The following is a 17,706-nucleotide window of genomic DNA, read 5'->3' as shown; positions in this document are numbered from 1 at the left end:
CTTGCATCCTATTACATATGGAATTCCGAGTTTACGATACACCATGAACGGCAGATTGGCTAGCCCACGCTACTCGAGAGGACACTCACAGATGCACACAGGATGGTACAGTATGTACAGAATACAGGAGCAGAGAGCCTTCGGGAAGGCTCTGGAACTTCTGTCTCTCAGTCCCCATCCCCCTCCCCCGCACGCCCCTGCCTCCTGGAAATGAACTCTCGTCTGTGACAATACATTCTGTGGATTTGATAGCCAAGTGTTTGGATTACAGTTGCTTCCCCAGAGGGGTGGGTTGTGTTTATATATCTTTGTTTTAGTTTGCTTACTTTTTTTTTTTTTTTTTTTGGTTAAGAAAAAAAAAAAAAGAAAGAAAAAGAAAACAAACATATTACAGTATTAAAGTATTGCTTAACATACAGCGTCTCCTTTGTGTAGTGTCTGTGCTCAGGACGGGGCTGAGCGGACTTCTGCTTCTTTTCTGCTTAGGGTGAGGGAAAGGGAGCCCTCCCAGGGTCTCTCTTCCAGGTGCTTGTCTGCATGTGTCCCTCTGCTCCCCTCATCCCCCTACCCCATCCCCTTCAGCCTTCCTTGGAAGATAGCCTGGCTTGTGAAGCACATTCAAGAAAGAAAAAAATCCTTTCCTCCCCCCGCCCCCCGCGACCCCCCCCTCAGCCTCCCTCTGTCCCTGCGTGCCACTTCCAACCGATAAAGAGAAGTATGAGTTAGTGTTTCTTTTGTAAACAATTTCATATGCAATATAATACAGAAAGCATGGCTGACCTTCAATAAAAAATGTAGTAAACTATATTGCTTTATTCTCGATTATGCTGCAGTGAGTGAATGGCAGAATGAAGCAGTGTGGTGATGGTGGTGGCTAAGTCCCTAGCCCTCGTTTGCACTAAAGATCAAAATAGGTTTGGTTTTGCTATTTGGAACCAAGAAAAAAAAAAAATTTTTTTTTTTCCAAAATCCCCAAATGAAAAAGAACAGGAAAAAAAAAAAAAACAAAAACAAAAACAAAAAAAACAAAACCAAGAAAGAAAAAAAAAAACAAAACGGAAAACAAAAACTGAACACCTTTCAGGTCATTAGAACCAACACTTACCCAATGATTTTTATACTAGTCTAGCAAGATGTGTGTAACATTCACTGGCTGTGAATTGCTGTGCAGTAAAACATTAAATTGACAGCAATAGAGCCATGCTACCTTAAAGTCCAAGCTACAAGTTCAAATTAAGATGAAGGTCATGAAGGAGAGAAACACAAAGGCCTGTTGGGGCTTCGTTTGAGTCAAGCCAATGAGCGACGGGGACAGAGAGCGAGGCTGTTTGGTTTTCCCAATGGGTGTGAGGAAGGCCACAGACCAGGTGTGCAGACGCTCCTGGAGAGGAGACCCCAAGACTCGGTCATCCCCCGTCAGCTCCCCGTCCAGGTAGAACCAGGAACAGGTCCAGGAGCTAATGCCACTCCCTCTCCTCTTCGTGGGGGAGGAGAGGCGTTTGGGGACCCCAGGCAGATGGATCTAGAAGCCGGAACGTCCCTGCCCCCCGGTGGCTGTTTTATGATCCCCGGGAAAAGCCATCAGCCACGAGGGTGCGTCCCCCAGGGAAGGCGGAAGGTGGCTCCCGTCTTCGCCATTGAGCTTAACGGAAACAAAGACAAGGCCGAACATCAGTGCGAAAAGAATTTACAAAAATCTTTCAAAATGGACTTCTAGATGAGTGGGGGCGACTAACGTGAACCGTAACCTAGGTAGCCACATGAAAACATATCAGATTTCCACGAGATTTGTGCTATGGGCTACTGGGTCTCTTCAAAAGGTATTATAAACATCTAAAACATATTCACACAGATTATCAATTTCTTCTGAGCATTCTTAAAAAAATATTTTTTTTCTCTTAGTAAAATCATTTTAATATACCATGCCTCCCTCTTTTAAAAAATAAATTAAAAAAATCCAGTTTTGCATATCTAGCGTTAGCATTTAAGGTAGTATGGCACACCCCTTCGCAGGTGGGAGGGGGGGTGGGAATCTAGAAAACGCCGTAGAGTCTGCCGGCATTTGAACATCGTGAGACCTTGGGTTAGTTGAAACCACGTCAGATCAGCAAAAAAAAAGAAAAAAAAAAAAAAAAGAAATTAAACCTTGAAATTGAAAAAAAAAAAAAATTCAAAGGAAAAAACTGCCCCCAAAATTATGAGCATTTTTTTTTTCATAAATAAGAGAAAGTTCTATCCTTACTGGTCCTAAATCTGAATAACTATGTCTAATTTTTTTAAACCTTAATTACGTTATACCTATCAATATGTACTAGAAGAAAGAGGAGAAAAAAAGTGACTACACTAGTACCAGGACAGCACGCTTACAAGATAGCCATTTTATACATTATTAACAGACAATGATCAACAAAGAGTCTTCTATGAGGTGACGGGGGATGCAGAGAAAGGAAGGGTAGGACAGTACATCACCAACATGGACAAAATAGTAATTAAATTCCCTAGTCTAGACACTGAATTTCTGGGAATTTATTGTCTCTTTTTTTTTTCTTTGTTTTTTTGTTGTTTTTTTTTTTTAAATAAAACTTCTATTTTGTTATTTTATTCCTTGAACGAGTTTTGATATTTTAAAAGCGCCCAGCATTTTCACGTGGTTGTTTGGAACTACAACAAGAAAGAAAGAAAAATGAAAAGAACCCTCGCCAAACAACCTACCATTTTATTGCAAAAACAAAGAACATGATTTAAAAAAAAAAAAAATGTTGTCGCTGTTTAACTAGAATGGAGAAAAGGCTTTTTTTCTTTCTTTCTGAGTTAGCATTTTGGAGCCTTTTGCTTGAAGATGCTTTTGCCCTACCATGTCTGTGAATGTCTACATTTAGTCTACTTGGTTAGTAAAATTTATAAAAATAGGAGTGCAGCAGCTCTTTATAATAAATGTCGCATTCAGTGTCTCATACTGGCTGTGCCTTAAGTACCAAATTTATAAACGTAACAATTTAAAAAATATTAATAAAACGTCGATATCACATTTTAAAAAAGAAAAAAAATATATATCCACACTACAGTATGTTTTAATGCCATCTATTGACTTGTACTTCTATAGTTGCTGTTGCCGACCTATTACCAATATTAAAAAAAAGTTAAATTAAAAAATATCCTTCATCATAAGTATCTTTCCCCAACTGAGGACCATATATTATAACAGCCAAATGTCAAACATGTGCAAACAGGAAACTGTCAGTTTTTCCCACCAGTCACAGTGCAGCGATGTTTATACTTTTTATTTTTTAAAATTCTGTGTACATCTACAATAAATTAAAAAAAAATTCTTTCATAGCCTCTCTGGTGATACTTGCAGCACTGAGGTATTAAAAAAAATATATATAAACCAAAAGGTTGCTTTCCTAATTGGTAAATAGAAAGTGAATGGAGAAAAGGTGTCGTTAATGCAGGCTTATTTGCTCCTGGCCCACAGGTCCCCGGGGCTGGGGCTGGCTGGGGTGGGGGGGCAGGGGGAGAAGAGAGGCCAAGTGTCCTAGGGACCTTTGGAGGTGCTGAAATGATTGGACAATAGAAAATGATCAAATCTTTAAAAATTAAGACTGAAAAAGAATGTCCCCCCACCCCTCCCCACCCAAGCCAAACCGGTGTGCTTTGAAACTTTAAATATGTTAAATATTAAAATTGTAGCTTTGTTTTTAAAAAACGTCTTGGGAAAAGCAGTTTTTTCATCTTTTAAATAAAAACCTAACTAGACGGTAACGTCGGAAGCTGTGCACAGACGGAGGTTAATATGCTGGTATGACACTAATACAGTTCTTAGGTCTATCACACAGACAAGAGAAGTTAAACAGTGTTCTAACTTTTCCCAGGGTCGGCCAGGCAGCCGGGGTCCTTCCGTCTCAGTGACTGACTCGGTTGCTTTGTTCCTCCCCCTCCTCCTTCCAACAGAGCATCAACCTGCCTGGGACCGACTCCCTCACAAAAATAGTTTTGCTTCTCTCTTTCTTAATAGTTTGTATGTAAGTTAATGGAATTGTATTTACAACATTTCTTTTTTTAGAAGTCACAATTGCAAAAAACCTTATAATATCACCTCTTTCAACAGAAAAAAAGCACTTATAGAAAAGGAGGACCCTCCAAACACGGTCGTCCTTACCTTATTGCCGAAAATAGATATACTCAGGTTAACAAAGAGACATCACAAAAGAAGAACCGCTAGAGAGTCTGTTAATTAGCCTACGACATCGCGCTTCTCCTACAACGCAAAGTAGAAAATGTATGCCCACCTCCCGCTCCACGCTTCACGACCTCGCTTCTGTGTGTGTGCTCAGGTTCCACCTGAAAATTCATACAGTCTCAGAATTGGTACCAAAATAGTGAGAGTAATATTACCATCTCGGCATCCTTTAAAAGTGAGAACAGAATTAAAACAAGCCACACCAAAAAAAAAAAAAAATTTTTTTAAGAAAAAAAAAAATACCTTAAGATAACAAGTATACTATGGTTAGCTTTGAACTAGATATTAAAGCTCTACGACTACTGGACTAAGTCAAAATCACTACCAAATGTGATTCAAAGAGATTTCAAAGGAGAAGGGGTAAGAGAGAAGAGGAAGGGAAACCATCAAGAAAAACAAAACAAAACAAAAACCCAAAATCATGGGATATATATATACACATTTAAAAGCTGTCGTCTTATATTACAGCAGATTCGCGAGATGATGAGATGTAGTCCGCCCTCGATCCGAAGTGAGCCATCTCTGGTTGGGATGGGGAGTGAGGCTGGTGGGGGAACAGGTGTCTGGTGACATCACCTAAACAAAGGGCCACTCAGAAACTTCGCCCAGTCTTGCCTGGACATCCAGGTATGCTCTGCAGGGGAGGGGCCCGGAGGAAAACATGAGGTGGGGGAGGGAGAAGAGAGAAGAAATGTCAGGCAAACACACGGCTGACTCCAACTCTTTAACGAGCGCTTACAAAGTATGACTATGGGGGCAGGGGGGGGGGGTGGCTTTTGCAAATGGCCAGGCTAAGCGCTTCCTGGGGCCACAGCCTTGAGCTGCGACATCTGAGCCACACCTGATGCTTGGGGAGGGGGCAGCCTGGCTACTCATTCTGTTGGCTCGCTGGTGGGCGGATCTGCTACAGGACTGCAGACTCCCCGAGGGGATGGCGGGAAATGGGGTCATGCTGGGTTTTCAGCGGAACCAGTAAACTGCACCGGTGGTGCTTTCTCTGGTTCACCTTCTTTCCTCCCCCCCCCACCCCCCGCCGCCCCCGCCAAGCTAAACGTTTAGAAAAAAACCTCTGCTCTCCTGAGATACCCATCAGTGGCTGTCAATAATGCACCTTTCTGCTAAAAAAAATCCACAGGACATCCCAAAGACTCAAGGTCAGGACACGTCTAGAAACAGACACAACAAATACCCAGCTCTGGTTCTGGGAAATAAAAGCAGGCTCAGGATTCACAGACTTGCTAACTGAGTTCTCTGGAAGTGACGGTGAGCCTGGGCCCCACCTTTGTGGATGGCGCAAAATGACCAAGGATCACCACTGTCGGGGATGAAGTACAGGCTTTGGTGTGGCCGGGGGACTCAACTGGCCCGCTTGATCATTTTGGGGGGCGGGAGTGGTGACCTCCACTCTTGTCTATTCCATCCTCCCGAGTCCTAAAGTAAAGCTGGAGGAGGGAGCTGGGCTGGGCGCAGCCTCGCTCCCTCCCTCCACCACCCCCTCCGGGAAACGCTGCCCAGGTCTTCGAGGGCGTGGGGCCCCACACTACCCTCCGGTTCCAGGGTCCAGTGCCTGGCCTTCGGGGGGATCTGCTTCACTGGGTGGTTGTTTAATCCCCTCCTCCACTGACTCCCCAAAGGGCTGCAGCCACCTTCCGACCCCTCATTTCTTGGGGGTATCAGCCCACCGTGCTCTCAGAGGAACCTGCCTTCACCCTGGGGCCCCCACATTAGTCGTGAGTAGCTCTCCTTCAAACTGTTAGTGGCCTCTGGCTCCGGCCAGCAACGGCTGGGTCAGTGCTGGAAGGGAAGTGGAGGCGAGGGGTGGGGAGAATTCACACACGGGGTTTATTGGGTTAAGAGAGGCAGTGGCGTTAGTCCAGGTGATTTCTAAGCAGCGATATTAGAGAAATTCGAGAGGGGTACGGAGCTCAGCTCCACCTGCTTCTCCAGCGGGGCTCACCCTACAGAGTCCTGGCTGGCTCAGGGGGGCAAGGGGCAACCCTCTACAAGAGACGGGGGTCCTACTGGCTGCAAACCAACGAGGCAAAGCCATCTCCGGTCTTGCTTCTCCTACATCCCAACTCCCAGAGCGACGGTGCTCAGGCACCAGCTGTGATTTTTATGAGCGTCCGGACCCCTCCCTGGGCCTCAGCTGACATCGTCCCTCTTCCCACGTTTCAAAGCCCCAAAGTCGCTAACACGAGTCAGGTCTGGCTTTCACAAGAGAACTCCCCTCCCTTTTTGGTGCCCACGCTTCCTGAGAAGGATGGCTACTCATTGCCAAATGCCAAAAGGCCAAGAGGTTCCCTCGCTGACTGCCCCCAACCTCCCCTCTCCTCCACTCCACCCCTCCCAGAGCCCCATCGAAGTGATTTAAAAAAATGTTTAATTAACTTGAGCTCAGTTTAAAAGGTTAGGAAACTGGCAGGGATCCAAATCCGGGTAACGCAGGTGATGTCGTTAATTTAATTTGCTTCTCGTGCCGTAATCTGGATAATGACTCCGTGGTTACTGGCAAAAAAATGTTTTCTTTTCACTAAGAGATGGAGTCTGGCTGTTTGGACTGCAGGAACCCCATTGGCTGAGCCCAGCGAGCGCTGGGGGAGCTGAAAGGGCCCAGCAACCCACAAGGCCAGCTCACAGGAGCCTGGGGGCACCCCCCACCCCGGACCCAGGCAGGGCAGAAGCCCAGCGTTTCCCTGCCTCTGTCCCCCTGGGACGGGCACAGCACAAGATCTCCTTCCAGTTTCCCACACTCTTGATTGTATTTCAAGACAGAGAAAGATGAGGGGTGGGGATGAGCAAGAAAAGGAATCAAAAGAATCAAAGAAAAAAAAAAAGACAAGGGGAAAAAAAAGGAGGGTCATGATTTAAGCTGGAGGAGGGATAAGAGATTAAAAGGATGGGATTTTTTTTTTTTTGCCCCCGCCCCCCTGAAAAGCGGTCCAGAAAGAGGAGGGAAAGATGTTGACGTGAGGAGACCAGGGCCCGTGCGTACTTGCATGCCCAGTGCATACAGGTACGGACACGCCCGGCGGGCGGAGACACGTGGCAGAGAAGGTAATACCTCAGAGTGAGATGGCAACGAAAGCACCTGCTCAATGGTATCCATTTGTAAAGGCCGTTGCAATCAAAGGTCCCTAAAATTGCACAATTGTTAAGGTCATCAGCACGCTATACATGGGAACAGATTGTCATATTCTGGGAAAAGGAAATTATTTCTAGGACTAGACTGTGGTTGCCAGCATGAATATGTAATTCTGAGACACCGTGCCAGGAGGGGCAGGGATGACATCCTCCCGCCCCCGATTCCCCACCCCCAGCCTGTCCGCTCACCCAGGGGAAAATTGAGAGCCAGATTCACGGGAGTTGGAGGGTGATAGGAAAGGGGCGGGGCTCACGCCTAAAAGAATGGGCACCGGTGCCCTGAGCCCCAGAGGGCAAAGATGACAGTGTCTCTGTCCACACTCCCAAAGGCTCCAGCTGGGGAGAAAGGAAGCCCCGTGCAGGCCAAAGGTGTTTTTTGCAGAGACTATGCAGCACCCAGGTCAGAGAGCTAGGTTTTCCTGGACAAACAGAGTCTGTGTTTCTGGGTGCCGACCGTGGAAATGAGCTGAGTTCTACGCCTGGTGATACACGGTCTCTCAAACTGAGGCAGCTCTAAGCTGAATACTGCTGCTCTGGATTTGGTACTACCGCTGATCCAAAGGGACGTGACTTATCAAACTACTGCCTTAAGTGATACTGGCTTGGGAATGGAATTGAACAAGGATCCGGACTGCACAGGCCAGGGATGGCAGAAGTGTGGGTGTGCGTGTATGTGTATTTGAAGGTGTGAAAGTGTGTGTGCATGTATGAGTGTGCAAACGTGTGTGTGCATGGGGGTGGGGGGAGCTTCCAGTGCTGGGGGCAGGGACTGGGCGCCCCGGTGCCCAGACCGTAGGCACTTCCTCTTTTCTCCCCAGCACAGCCCCGGAGCTAAGGCTCTCCCAACAGGGATGGGACCTGGGACAGCAGACACTCCCATCTTCGCTCAAAATCCAACTGCCTCCAAGATGGTGAGGTTGGCCGATTTTCTGTTTCCCAAATGGAAGGGGCAGCGAGCGAGCGGGCTCAGGCACATTCATGCTCACACACACCGCGAGAGGGGAAGAACAATACAATCTGAAAACAGCATGCACATCTGTTAAGCAAATTTCCATCGCCTGGATTAGTCAGATTATAGAACCACAGAGCATTACAAATATCAAATGCATCTGGCCTCCAGGGGCGGGCGCAGCTAAAGAACGCAAATGGGAACTTACTTGGAACCTGGAAACCGTAAGAAACATTAGCAGAGCAAACCCCCTGGGACAGGGCTTGCACCCCCCCATGCTACGTCCCAGGCCCCAGTGCTGCCACTGGGCCTTGGGTGGGGGACTCTACCGACTCAGGCTGCTACCCTGTGAGGGCGGGGCCATACCTCCGAGGTCCCTGCCCGCATCAGTCTCTAGAAGGCTGGGATCAAGGAAGGGGCTGATGCTGAGGATCAGCTAGGTGCCAGAAGCTGACATATCCTGTTTCCCTGAATTCTCGCACAGTCTTTCTAATGTGATGGAGGGGTAATCTGCACTTGACCTGCCCACGCCCCCTCCACTCATCCCATGGCCACACACTGTGCCTGGCCCACGGGTGCTCAGGAAACATCTAAACTGAGAAGCTTCAGCCCCACGTGGTTGACAGGATGCGGGTGGGGGTCCCGGGGCCCTCGCCTGGCCGCCCACCCCTGGGCTTTCCTGGCACCCCCGCCCCCAGGGGCCACAGGAGATGGGCAGGTTGGAGGAGGCAGGAGGGCTGGGACAGGAAGGTACTTACAGCTATGCCGTGGCCGAAGCCCGAGCCCGGCTGTGGGCTGGCCGCACTTATGTAATTCCCCACTCCGGAGTCCTGGCTGGCAGGGCCATAGAGATCGGCGACAGGTCCTGGGCTGTTGGCCCCCGGGAAGCCTCCGGGCCGCGCGGGGTTGGAGCCTGCCGGGGAAGCGGGCGCGCCAAAATTCGGTTGAGCACTGTAGCTATTCAGGACTGGTGTGCAGAGAATAGAGCTGGGTATGAGGCCAGAAGCCAGGCATGCACCGGTCATTACAAGCCAAACACTCGAGAAAAACAGCTGAGGCCCAACTTCTAACACTCAACCAAGGCCATGCGAAAACATCAGCAGGGACTCAAGAATACTCAGCCCAGGCTACTACTAAGAAGCTCGGAGCTCCAAAAATATAGAGAATAAAAAAACAATCATTCAACACACTACGGCAACCAACCGGAGGTGCTTCACTGCCCACCGAATTATCACAATAGAAATAGAGAGATAAATATATATATATATATATGGAAGAGAGAGAGAGAAAGAGAGGTGTTTTTTTTTTTTTTTCACATCTGAATTGATGCTCATGCAGTCTTGTCTAGATCTGGGCACGTTGAGACAGCATTCACATCCCATGCAAACTACAAAGGAACTAGTTTTAGACTACACATTGTGTTAATATTGATATTAAAACATGACAGGAAACAAAGCAATTTGTGTCCAGGAAGGAAAAAAAAAAATCTTTGGGGAGGGGATTTTTGATCTTTTTTTGGTTTGTTTCACTTTTTCTTTTGTGTTTGTTTTTTGGATCCATTAAATGACAAATAAAAAAAAAAAAAAAGCCCAAAAAGATCTTCATTCTTCAGCCCCTCCCCCAACCCCTTCCCCCCTCTCCCCCTCCCCGGCCCCACTGGCTACTCCCTCCCTTTCCAACCCTCCCATTTTCATCCCTGTATGAAAGCCGTCAATACTGAACGTGGTCGGAGGATGGGATATGTCATGGAAAATCTGGGCATCTTAACATAACCGTAATGAGGGTGGCAGAGGGTTCCCTTTTGGGGGTGGAGAGCAGGGGATGGAGGGAGGGGGATGGGGTGGGAATGGCAAATCTGGAGGCTCTGGGGCCGAAGCTGGGTGAATGCCAATGATTCTACAGGACACCCACACACTCACCTCCTGCAGTAGAAGGGAAGGGGGGATTTAAACTTTTTTTCCTTTTGTTTAAAAAAAAGACAAAGAAGTACATGAATTCAGAGCATACTGACTGAACCAAATAATCACTAAAGCATATCTGCCCGAAATGCCTGCTTTAGGTTAGTTATTTTCAGATATCAACTCCGGATGAAGCAAAAGATCGAGGAATGTGCCTTTGCTACAGAGAGATGGGACTTCACGCCCACAGACCCCGGGGGGGGGGTGCTGGTGGGGAGCGGGCAGGGGGAGGAGAGACTGCGTGGGGCTCCCTCCCTTAGCCTCCCCCAAATTCTATCATTTCTTCCCCAGGGAGGGCCACACAGCCTGTCAACCAGGTCAACGGTGTCTTATCTTCATTTCCCCTTTGTAGCTTCATCTTTTTCTTTTTCAAAATGGAAAAAAGAATTTTTTTTTTAATTGCAAAAGTACGCTCTCATTGATTTTTTTTTTTTTTGGCCACACCTGCGGCATGTGGAAGTTCCTGGGGCCAGAGATCAAACCCAAGCCACAGCTGCGACCTGTGCCACAGCTGTGGCAACCCCTGCTCCTTAACCTGCTGCACCACACAGGAACTTCCTTTCTCACGGACTTTTAAAGCTCGAGGTGAGCCTGGGACTGGCCACTTCCGGGTTACAGCTAACCCATCTCACAAAGAACCAGACAATCTGGGTTCCACACGTTTCCATGGCTCTCAGGAGCTGCTCCCTCCTGCCTGCCTCAGCATTTCTTGGGGGCCGACGGGAAAAACATCTGCAGCTCCACTCTGGGCCATGGCCTTGCCCCGGGAGCCTGCGGTTGCCCCCCACCCCCGGCCCCCCACTTCTAGAGAGGCCCCCCGCCCCTCACTTCTGAGAGCCAGAGGAGGATTGATTTTTATCCACTTGGTTATTGGCACAGGAAGAGTTTGATGATGCTCCCCAGCCAGACAGGTGGAGACTGACCTGGGATGCAGAGATGCAAAGGAGACCCAAGCCAAGCTGGGCCTCAGCAGAGAAGAGGCAAAAGCTCAGGACACCCTCTGGGGCAGGAGGCCCCAAGATCAGGCCCCTTGGAAGTGCTGCTGAGAAAGGAAGAAACTGGCCGATGGAAAGAACAGGTTGAAGAGAAAGAAAAAATTACAGCAGCTTAGAGCAAGTGAATGGCTGATGTGCACTGGCAGACAAAGGGGGCAGAATTTTTGAATAGAGAAGATTAAACTTGCAGATAACATTTGGCCCTTCTCACTCGTGGAGGCAAATATCAAGCTGAGATATTCAGAAGGCCGTATTATCTGGGTCTCACACACTCTTTTTCCGCCGGGCTGGGGAAAATGGAGAGAGCTCAGAGAGTGGACTCCTGACTCACCCAGACAGCTGACCCCACTCCTATACCAAGGAACCAACAAAGTAACTAGCCAGCTCAGTTTCAAGGTTAAGAGCAGGGGTGTGGCTGGGTGGTGGGGGCGGGGGGGGAAGGGGTGCGCGCCATGGATACGACTTTTTGACCTCTCTCTCCTCTGGCCAGATGAGGATCGGAGATGATGGGCAGGCCCATCTATCTAGAAGCCAGGGAGAAGGGAGGTTTCCTTCTTGGCTCCTTCCAGCAGGGGGACAGCCACCCAGAGACTAATCTCATCAGCAGAGGCTGCCTGGAGATAGGAGGCCGCAGGGCCATGGAAGGATGCTTCCCGGAGACATGCCCTCTGGAGGCTGAGAAGACAGGAGGGCTGCTGGGCTTCAGCTCATCCCCGGCTACCCCTTCTGCTCCTGTGTGCCCAGGCCTGCGGCTTGAAAGGTGGCCTAAAGGGAATTTCACAGCAAGCAGCCCTTCCTAGGCCCACATCGCCCCTCTGTGCTCAGTCTTCTTCCATCAAATGACACCAGAATCACCACGGAGAAGCACTGGATTAAAAAACAGCTCTTAAACCCCACATCCCATCGGATCACACTTGCCTTCCTAATGCCCAAACCCCAGCTCGGAGCCACCCTGCAGACATTCCCCGGCCAGGGACAAAAGAATGGGCCATGGGTTCCCGCCGAGGGTGCAGGTGGCAGGCAGGAAGCACGGGTTCCGGGCTGGTCCTTTTCCTCTAGGCTTCTGGACAGTGGAATCTGCACCCTCAAGGGCTGAGGGTTGAAGGCATGGCGGAGCCGGGCCTCTGGGCTCCTCAGTGAACAATTCCCTTTTGTCCTGCGTGGAAGATGCAGGCTCCAGAAAGCATGTCAACCAGCCAAGGAGGTTGCCCACGCATCTCGGGGAAGGCTCAAGCCAGCAAGCGGTTCTGCTGCTTGCGGGGTGGGGCAGGGGGCACCATTAGCAGGCCATCGTGTGCTGGGCTGTTCCTGTCTCTGGCAGTGGGAAGGCATTAGGGACAAAGCGATGTTCTTTTGGGAAATGCACACTGTACACTGGCTGGCTACACTGGCAAGGGAGTCATTTGAGGAGTCCTGGCCCTTTAAGCTGCAGCGAGCTGTGAGAAGCGAACTCGGAGGCTTTGACCTGCGGTGCTTTCTGGGCCAGTTGCCCTCAGTCAATTCTCAATGGTCAGTCTTCTTGGAGGTGGTGGCCTCCAAGCTCATGCGGAGGGGCCAGAAATGTCCCAAAGACCAGGGTTGGGTTGGGAAGAGGGGATGAGACATCATTCTTTTGATTTTTTTCTTTTCTTTTCACGGCCACCCCTGTGGCATATGGAAATTCCCAGGCTAGAGGTCGAATTGGAGCTGCAGCTGCCAGCCTACACCACAGCCAAGCAATGCTGGATCTAAGCCGCATCTGTGACCTACGCCACAGCTTGCAGCAATGCCAGATCCTTAACCCACTAAGCGAGGCCTGGGATTGAAACCTCATCCTCATGGATAACAGTCAGGTTCATAACCCACCTGAGCCACAATGGGAACTCTGGGATGGGACATCATTCTTCATGGGCAAGGACGCCTGTCTACTGTTCTGCCAGGGTGTTTGCATGGGTGGGTGGGTGGGGTCTCAGTACATATTGCTGAAGAAACAAACAATGATGAGATTTATAAGTTGGACATCCTAACTCTTGTCCTGGAAGAGCACAGTGTCTTGCAAACACCCTGGCATTTCTGCAGCAGAAGCTGTGAGCTGGTTAAGTGCCCTGGGGCAAGCCCTGTGCCCAGCTGCAGTTTGGGGACTGGCTGTGGGGAGCAGGGTCACTTCTCTATCAGCTGCTCTGGGCAGCATCCACAGCAGTGGTTGAATCCTGGGAAGGTGCCTCTTCACCCCTGCCCCTGCCCCCAGCCCCAGCATCCTCTGGGCTTTCTGGGCAGCAAGTATGTTGGGGAGGCAGATATGGTGCAGAGGAAGGGAGCACTGGACTTGGAGTCAGAAGACCTGAGCATGACCCCGGCCCTGACCTACCCACCTGAGTATCAGCCTCTCACCTGCCCGAGTCCTCCTTTGCAACATGTGAGTGCTGCCTGCCCTACCCAGCCTGATGCCCTGTGGGCTGTGGCGAGGATTCGATAGAGGAAGCCCTCTGCAGCTTGCCAGGTATAAAACAAATGCACCTATTTTTGAGATAGTTGTGTATGCAGAGCCCAACAAGGCAGGTACCACAGGCAGATTTAGGAAAACTGGATATAGGAGAGCACAGTTCATTGGCCAAACAAATCAGGAAGTGATTCACAAGGGAGCTATTTCATCCACCTGCTGCATTTAATCATCCAGGACCTGAGGAAAGGATGCTGCAGAAGAGGGGGCAGGAAAGCAAGGACACTAAATCTCACTGAGGCCAGCAAGGGGAAACATGCTCAAATTAAAGTTGGAGGCATTCTGCATCGGATAAAAGGAGGAACTTCCTTGTCCATCCAAGGCATACAACGCCTTGATGGGCTGCCCCAGGAAAGCCATCCCAGAGACGTTAATAAAGGCCTGTCCTGCAGGCTTAGAACCTCAGCTGCAGGGGCTGGACCCAAAGCTTGTGGGCACCTCAGCAAACCCAGGCAGGGATGTCTGCCTTCTGCCAGGAACACAGTCTGCATGTGGGCAGAAGGGGCTGGGCTGGGAGCGGCATTTGCCACTGAGGGTGAGGAAGTCGTGGCAGATGGCAGTGAGGATCAGGACAGCCTCCCCGTGGGTCTAGGAGGGGAATGTACGATCCCAGAGTGGTGCTGCTAAACCTGGGGCAGGAAGCTGGAGCTCAGGACTCGGGGTGTGTGGGGGAACCCCTGGGAGGGCTCTAAGGCCTGCAAATTAGATTAGTACTGATCCAGAGAAAGGAGCTGTTCACAGAGTCCTTTCCAGATGAGCTCAGCTCCCACATCGGGGACAAGCCAAGGGCCTGCCAAGTCCCAGGCTCAGATCCGGGTCCTGGTTTGGTTAAGTCTCCCATTTGGCCAAAGGGCAGGGCCAGCCCGTAAGACACATTCAGTCATCTGCTTGGTGAATTACGCTGCCGCTGGGTTTAAGCTCAGGCAGGAGGTCTGCTGGCCTCCAGCCCTTGTCCGGGACAGTCTGTTCTGCTCAGATCAAGGCAAATGCATTAGTGGTCCCGTGTCCTCACCCAGCCCAACTCAGAAGGTGGCATGCGGCCCAAAAGAACGTGGTTTGCCCGCGTCAGGGCCAAGGGAGGGGGGGAGTTTGGGCTAATGGGGGTCACGGCCCCATTCCCAACCCATGAAGCCATGGGATATTCTTTGAGGGAGGGGCTATGATAATGCATCATGCTCGATTTTAGGGGTTTTTCTTTGTTTGAGAGAATTTAAAGAAATTGACTGAAAAAAGGAATGGGTAGAGGGCCTATGGTGATAGCCTGATGCTAGAGAAAAAAAGGGGCCAGAGCCACTGCCCCTCCAACACTCACCTCTCCTTTCCCCTTGTCTATACCCTGCTTCTATCCACATGGATTAAAACTCCCCGGCAGAGACTGTCTCGCACGTCAGCAAGGACTCATCATGGCTGCAGGGTGCACGGAAGGAGGGGCCTCTCAGGGTTCTCATGGGACCCCACGTTTTCCAGAGGAAGAGCCACCTGCTCGATGCCCCTGAAACACGGGGGCGGGGGGGGCAGTGGGGGGTTCCTCGGATGTTGGATCCATAATGCCGGGGGGCTGTCAAAAGCAGAGACCTGCCTAGATCCCTCTGAATAGCCAGCCTCTCCCTGGTCGGAGGCCCTGAGGAATGGCAGCCAGGCAGCCAAGGCCTTCCTGGAAAGAGAGCTGGGGGCCCCAATCTGCAGTCTCACTGACCTCTGGAAGCCTTGCCCATGGTCGAGGGGGAAGGTCCGCCTGAAAAAATAAACCCGCTTCTTTTTTTTTTTTGGTCTTTTTGCCTTTTCTAGGGCCGCTTCCACGGCACATGGAGGTTTCCAGGCTAGGGGTCTAATTGGAGCTGTAGCCACCGGCCTACGCCAGAGCCACAGCAACGTGGGATCCAAGCCACGTCTGCGACCTCCACCACAGCTCATGGCAACGCCAGATCCTTAACCCACTGAGCAAGGCCAGGGATCGAACCCGCCACCTCATGGTTCCTAGTCGGATTCGTTAACCACTGAGCCACGACGGGAACTCCTCTTTTCTTTTTTTTTTCTTTTTTTTTTTTTTTTAATTTTGTTTTACGGTCATCCCCATGGCATATAGGAGTTCCCAGGATAGGGGTCGAATCGGAGCTGCAGCAGCCTACACCACAGCCACAGCAACACCAGATCCTTAACCCACTGGAAGAGGCCAGGGATCAAACCTGAGTCCTCAGGGATACTAGTCAGGTTCATTACTGCTGAGCCACGATGGGAAATCCCAAACCCACTTCTGATAACGGAAGTAGAAATACTCTACTGTGAATGATCACAGCTCATTGCCGGCAGAGCAAGCTGGAACTCAGACTCCAGCAGAGCTTTCCACCAAGAGCATTGGCGGAAGGTGGGAGAGACAGCTCGAGAGGGCCAGCAGCTATATCGAACCTGAGAACACTGTAAGAGGACACACTAAATTAAAATCCAATCAGTTCAGGGACGATCGATTTTATATTCAACCTTTTTTTGGGGAAAGCTCTGCTGAAATTCAAGCGATTTCAGAAGGCAAGGAGAAGACTTGCTTTAAAACTGGGGGAGCACTGGGAGTTCCCATTGTGGCACAGCGGAAACAAATCCGACTAGGAACCATGAGGTTGCGGGTTCGATCCCTGGCCTCACTCAGTGGTTAAGGACCCACCGTTGCCGTGAGCTGTGGTGTATGTAGGTTGTAGATGCGGCTCGGATCCTGCGTTGCTGTGGCTGTGGTGCAGGCTGGCGGCTACAGCTCCGATTTGACCCCTAGCCTGGGAACCTCCACATGCCGTGAGTGTGGCCCTAAAAAGCGGAAAAACAAAACAAAACAAAACAAAAACTGGGGGAGCATCGAGACGGCAATGGGATGGTATTTCTTTCTCCCTGTCTCCATCTACAGACAAATATATCACTGACAGGGACAAACTCAGCCTGGTATCAACAAGTCTTGACACATCCAGAGATGCCTGGCTCATCTTAAATACTGCACAGGACACATGGAGAGATCGGCTCATTCACGGGGCTGATGGGGAGTCAGTGTCACAAATGCTCCCAGCGTCAGCTTCGGGGGGCGGGGTTGGGGGGGACACTCATAAGACTGCGGTTTCTGCTTGTTGGCTCCACACCTAACCCGCCTCAGACTGCAGTGGTCAGGGCAGATGTCCGCTGCTGAGTGTGGGCATAACTGGCATGGGGGGATCGATGACTTACGAACTGGGACTCGTTATTCTGGAGATGGTCTCAGCTTCTGGTCAAATCACATCTCCTAGGAGTTGACTTGACCGCTGGCTGGCTCCAAATCCCTTGCCTCTTGGGTCCCCAGGGAACCACCCCTCAGATCAGCACGAGGAGACAGCCCCACGCTGAACCGACCTGGCCCAGGAGAGCTTTGTGGCTGGTACTTTATGTTGCTGTATAACCTCAACAGAAAATAGCTCATTCTCTTTCCATCCTTATTTTACGATTATTTTTTTTTAAATGGATGCACTCGTGGAATATGGAAGTTCCCAGGCCAGGGACTGAATCTGAGTCACAGCTGCGACCTATGCTGCAGATGCAGCAACACTGGATTCTTAACCCACTGTGCCACAGCAGGAACGCCAATGCTTTTTTTATTTTTTTAATTAAAAAATTTTTTTTTTGGTTTTTAGGGCCACGCCTGTGGCATATGGAGCTTCCCAGGCTAGGGGTCAAATCAGAGCTACAGCTGCCGGCCTACACCACAGCTACAGCAACCCTGGATCCGAGCCGCGTCTGCGACCTACATCACGGCTCACAGCGATGCCAGATCCTTAACCCACTGAGCGAGGCCAGGGATCGAACCTGCATCCTCATGGTTACTAGTCAGGTTTGTTTCCGCTGTGCCACAACGGAACTCCTCCAATGCTTTTCTATTATCAGCCCTGATTTGGGTGTGGTTATGTCTCTTCCTCACAAAGGACCAGGCCAGG

General features: G+C 50.0%; 1 protein-coding gene across 13 annotated transcripts in view; it reads right to left on the bottom strand.

Moving 5' to 3' along the window:
• Positions 326-17,706, bottom strand: part of MSI2 (RNA-binding protein Musashi homolog 2-like) — a 437,683-nt gene continuing 420,302 nt past the window's right edge. For 4 of the 13 annotated variants that reach the window (XR_002336815.1, XR_002336816.1, XM_021066170.1 and 1 more), the window contains 3 exons: positions 9,092-9,246; positions 7,305-7,377; positions 326-4,874 (listed from right to left, as the gene is read on the bottom strand). Coding sequence is in view for 11 of the 13 variants with exons in the window: in XM_021066170.1 (XP_020921829.1) it covers positions 7,336-7,377; positions 9,092-9,246 (197 nt within the window). In the remaining 2 variants the exon portion in view is untranslated. 13 annotated transcript variants of the gene reach the window in all.

Source organism: Sus scrofa, chromosome 12 (genome assembly GCF_000003025.6).
Source record: "Sus scrofa isolate TJ Tabasco breed Duroc chromosome 12, Sscrofa11.1, whole genome shotgun sequence".
Lineage (NCBI taxonomy): Eukaryota > Metazoa > Chordata > Mammalia > Artiodactyla > Suidae > Sus > Sus scrofa.
The sequence above is the reverse complement of the archived record's forward strand: the minus strand, read 5'-3'. Positions and strand labels throughout refer to the sequence as shown.